This window comes from Branchiostoma belcheri, unplaced genomic scaffold, assembly GCF_001625305.1.
Source record: "Branchiostoma belcheri isolate BF01 breed outbred unplaced genomic scaffold, Haploidv18h27 scaffold5, whole genome shotgun sequence".
Lineage (NCBI taxonomy): Eukaryota > Metazoa > Chordata > Leptocardii > Amphioxiformes > Branchiostomatidae > Branchiostoma > Branchiostoma belcheri.
Window position 1 is genome coordinate 2,479,384 of NW_017804131.1, and position 4,963 is coordinate 2,484,346.

Genomic DNA, 4,963 nt, shown 5'->3' on the forward strand with positions numbered 1-4,963 from the left:
ATTAAACTGCATGAGCCATTTGCTTTGCCATTCTTCCAGGGTGTTCAGGTCTTTTTGGAGAAGTTGTGAGTCGGTCTGTGTAGAAAGCTCTACATACAATAGACAGTCATCGGCAAATAACCTCACATTTGAGTCAAGCTGATCTGGTAGGTCATTTATATACAAGAGAAAGAGCAATGGCCCCAGGACGGTTCCTTGAGGGACCCCAGACGCTACTTTAACTGGAGCCGACGCCTTCCCTTCAACCACTACTGTTTGCTCCCTGTTGGTCAGGAAAGCCTTTAACCAATTCAGCGTAGGGCCTTGGATTCCATAATACTCCAGTTTTGAGATGAGCCTGCCATGGGGGACTTTATCAAAGGCTTTAGTGAAATCAAGTATTGCTAAATCTACCTGCCGTTTACTGTTTAGTGCGCCAGCTATGTCATGGACTGTTAGTATAAGCTGTGTTTCTGTGGATCGTTTGGCTCTGAATCCATGCTGGTAATCCGTTAATATACTGTAACTTTCTAGGTGCTTCATGATTTGGCTATGGATAATATGTTCAAGAAGTTTGCAGGATATGCAGGTCAGTGAAACAGGTCTGTAGTTGCTGGGGACCGCTCTATCTCCTTTTTTAAAGATGGCGCATATATTTGCATCCCTCCAATCTTTAGGGATTTCTGCAGTGTTTAGCGAGTGTTGGAAAATATTGGTTAGAACAGGCGCGATTTCACTAGCTGTCAACTTGAGGAACCACGGTGGTATTTGGTCTGGTCCGGATGCTTTAGAGGGATTGAGACCTTGAAGCATTTTTTCGACACCATCAGTAGAAACTACTATATGTTCCATTGGAGGAGTACAGGGCTGGCCTACAGATGGCATATCTGTGGTGTCTTCCTCTGTGAAAACACTTTTGAACTGTGAACTGAGTACTTCTGCTTTTTTCCCACTGTCACTGATGATGGTATTTCCCACCTTTAGGGGTGCTACCCCGACAAGGTCTTTCCTCAGTCCTTTTATGTACGACCAGAATGTTTTGGGTTTGTCAACTATAGCTTCTCCCAGTATGTCTGCCACGTATTTAGAGTGTGCATGTCTTATGCTTTTCTGAACTCCCTTCTTAACTCTCTTATATTTGTTCCAGTCTTCCTCTTGGCCTGTTTTCTTAGCTTTGTTATAGAGCCGCTGCTTCTTACGACAGTGCCTCCTTAGGTTTCTGTTGAACCAAGGCAAGTTGTATCTGCTTGATGTTATCTTACTTGGGATGTGCTTGTTCATCGTGTCTTTCATTTTGTCTTTGAAGTCTGACCACTTCTGTGTAACTGACATATCCTGAGTTCTTTTGTGAAAGTTAGTTGCATAATCCTTTAGGTCTTTCTTAATGGCTGGTTCGTCGGCTTTTGTGCGGATGTACACTTTTCTCTTAGGTTTCCTGTTTTGTTTCAGTGCCAGGTTAACGTCCACTAGAACCATGTCGTGGTCACTTATCCCCGGGACTACTGTGGTCTTCTCAATTATGTTGGGGTTATTAACTAAGACCAGGTCCAAGAGATTACCATTTCTAGTTGGTTCCTGGACTGTTTGAAATAACCCGTGGTTATCCATTAGCTTTAGTAGTTTCTCTGCTTGGCCTGTGTAGGCCTGACTGTTGTCAGCTACAGTAGTATCCCATTTGATGCCAGGGGTGTTGAAATCGCCAAGAATGATCACATTGTCAGAGTTTATTTTTGCTCCCATTTTACCTATAGACCTGTCAAGTTCATCCAGACTATTGCCCTGGTCTGATGGGGGTCTGTAGTATGTACCTATTATCAGTGGTTTCCTTCCTGCAAGTTGAGTTTGTGTCCACAGAACCTCGCAGTCTGTGTCAAGGTCTGGCCTATGGGTAACAATTAGATCATCTCTGTTGGCCTGAAATACACCACCTCCTTGGCCAGTTTGTCTGTCTTTCCGGTGTGCTATGTAGTTGCTGGGGAATATTTCACTACTTGCTATGTTTTGGTTGAGCCATGACTCTGTACCTGCTACTATATCTGGCTTGTAAGTGTCAACTACTGTCGCCAGTTCAGCTGTTTTGTTCCGCACACTCTGACAGTTTACTAGCAGAAGTTTACTTTTAGATCTCTTGTGACTATGACCCCTCGTTTGAGAATTACCCTGCTTTGATTTAAGTGGGGTGGATGAAGCCATTGGGATTTCGTCTGGTAAACTTGAGTCAGAACTCAGCGTGTCAAATGAGTTTACTGAATGGAATGTTTCATCAGTGATATCGAATACGGCCGATGCAAAGTTGGGTATACCACAGTCACAACATACCCACGAGTATGATCGGTGGGTTTCTAGAGCACTGTATACTTGAGAACATAGCCCAATGCAGTCACTGTGGTACCATCTATCGCATTCATCACAGCATATTGCATTATGGGTGTTACGTACTGCCTTGTTACAACTCCCAGTATAATAACTCTTTGTCTAGAAAGTGTAGCAGAATAGCCTAGTCCCAGAGCTCTAAGTCACCAATACAATACAATACGAGTCAATCCTGGTCCAAATTACTTAGTAGATTGTTCTAGACTAGTTGTACATCATCAGGCATTTGCTATTGCCACCAATATAATCCACATATATGTTATTATGTTATGGTATTACACAATCCTGTAGAATCTGACTGTACCTAGTAATAGATCATTTATAATAATTGTAAAGAAAACCTTATATTATATATAATGTATGAGCAATGTTTCTAGTAAAACAGTTATCTATGTCAACCATGGTGCAATTCAAGCAACCTTAATATGGTTGCCTTTGAGGCTACTGTCTAATATTATGAATACTGTGTGTCTTCGATATGTATACACTTCAAATAAACCATTCATTCATCCTGACTGAGAATTAGAACTGAACTAAACCCAGACCTGTGCCAGGCGTGTGGAGGCCCTGGAGATAATGTTGGGCTGAGGCTTCAGTGAGTCGGCAGTTGTCATGTCTCCCATCTTGTGGTCTTTATGAAAAGATTGACAGGAAAAAAAAACTTTAAAATTCCACTTTGTAGATGGATATGATATAAATCATTCAAAGCCTTTGGGCACAATGTACTGTATATGCATTTCCCTTCAACAGCTTAGAGTCATAAAAAGTTCCTGTTTTCTGAAAACAAAAAAAGGGCGCAGGTTTCACTGAAACTTTGTGAAAGATATGTTAAATTCAAATCCAATGTATTCTACCATTTAAGAATTATTCTTTCAACCTCATCTTCTGAAATAGTGAAGAAAGCATGTTTCTTCAGTGACACTTCTGTAATTATCAAACAGATTGTTTGTCCAAGCTTAAATCAACTAATGTCCTTGAATCAACATACTGAGATCCTTGCATGATGATAATATTTGTTATATTCTTTCCGTGTAGATACAGTCTGTGGAATGAAAGGCACCAAATTACACATAACATAAACGCCCTTCCTTCATGAATCTAGATTGAGTCGTGCAAAAATGTCCATATGTCTAGCTGTGTGGCATATTTCAATACCAACGTTGCAAAATATAATATATAAAACGCTCTGGTACCGTAAGGCCTGGTTCACAGCACCCCCAGGAAAGCCTCATTATACTATTATAATGACCTACTTTAATATTACAATGAGCAAAGTGCTAGGGAAAAGGCTTGAATATGCAGCAGACCAGGCGATAATTGCACCCCACTGTCCCGCCCCGTGTTTTGCATTTGTTTACTGCCTAATTTCACACCTCCTTCCCAAGCCATTGACTTCGGTCAGTTCTACTCTCCCAGTTAAAAGAAAATTACTTGATAAAAAAGTCAATTTGAAAGTAACTTGAAGTAACACAGAGCTCTGATACTAGTATGTAATACTGACAAGTTTGAAAAAGCAGGAAATGTTGTAACATTGTAACATAAGAGACTTTTTTTCAAACTAGAAGGTTACGGGGAATAAACTGACTATACAAGGCCATTCTTATCTTCTTGTATCAAGGTCAGGACCATACGCGTTGTATATAAACCTAGGCATTTCCAGTCTCTTCGATTCGCAAAAGATGCAGTTTAAAAAAGTTCACGAAAGTCACAGTTATCAAATAGCAATGTTCTAAAACTAGACCAATACTGTTAAACAAACTAAACGAAAGATTGTATCTTGATTTCTCATCAGAGAAATGAAACCCATAACCAACATTTACACTGATAATTCTGTAAATTACAAACACCCTACTAATGTGCCCAAAAAAGCTCAGTCATGATTCAATTGTCAAACGTTCCTTTGTCCTTTAATCTGTTAAAATGACACAATGCAGGCAAACTACACGTGGGGACGCCATGTTATGTCTTGTTTAGACAACTCATGTTCTTCGCCTGCATCTGCTTCATTTGGAGGATTCTGTACATCGCGACCAAGATAGGAGGTTTTCCTAAGCTTATTGTTGCAACCAAATTTACTTGGTACTTGTGTCTGTTAGATATCAGAAATGGTTTGAAAAGCCATGATGGCTTACATATATAATACATTAACTCATCCAGGGTATGAAACTATGTGCTAGTGTATTCTCGTTTGGAAAAAAAACTTTAAGTGACACAAAAACTGTAAATTCTAAAGATACCATGATGCTGTATTTGAAATGTAGCTTGTAGAATACCGGAACAACAAGAATGAGAAACATAAAGAGAAAGAAAGCATTTGTTTCACCGGAAATGTAACAATAGATATTTGTAGCATGTATGTCCAAGCCAGACAACACAATACACATCGCCATATCGGTGGCTTTTCGTCTCGCTTTAGGAAAAGTCATTCGGGATAATATAAATTACAATTACTAGTCACACATTGGTTCACCTACACAGCTCAGAATTACCTAGTTGGAATAACCAAATCCCCCTCCACACATACACAAAAACAAAAATACACAATGTCACAAAATCACCCTGGCGATGGATTTCATGTGAAATGTGTTTATCCAAGAAATAACCCCCCCCC

General features: G+C 40.0%; 1 protein-coding gene across 1 annotated transcript in view; it reads right to left on the reverse strand.

Moving 5' to 3' along the window:
- LOC109479817 (protein RER1-like) overlaps positions 1-4,963 on the reverse strand; it is a 7,185-nt gene that overhangs the window by 925 nt on the left and 1,297 nt on the right. Inside the window, 2 exon segments of the mRNA XM_019781835.1 lie at positions 2,286-2,336; positions 2,892-2,983. Coding sequence (XP_019637394.1) covers positions 2,286-2,336; positions 2,892-2,975 — 135 coding nt within the window. The 5' untranslated portion in view covers positions 2,976-2,983.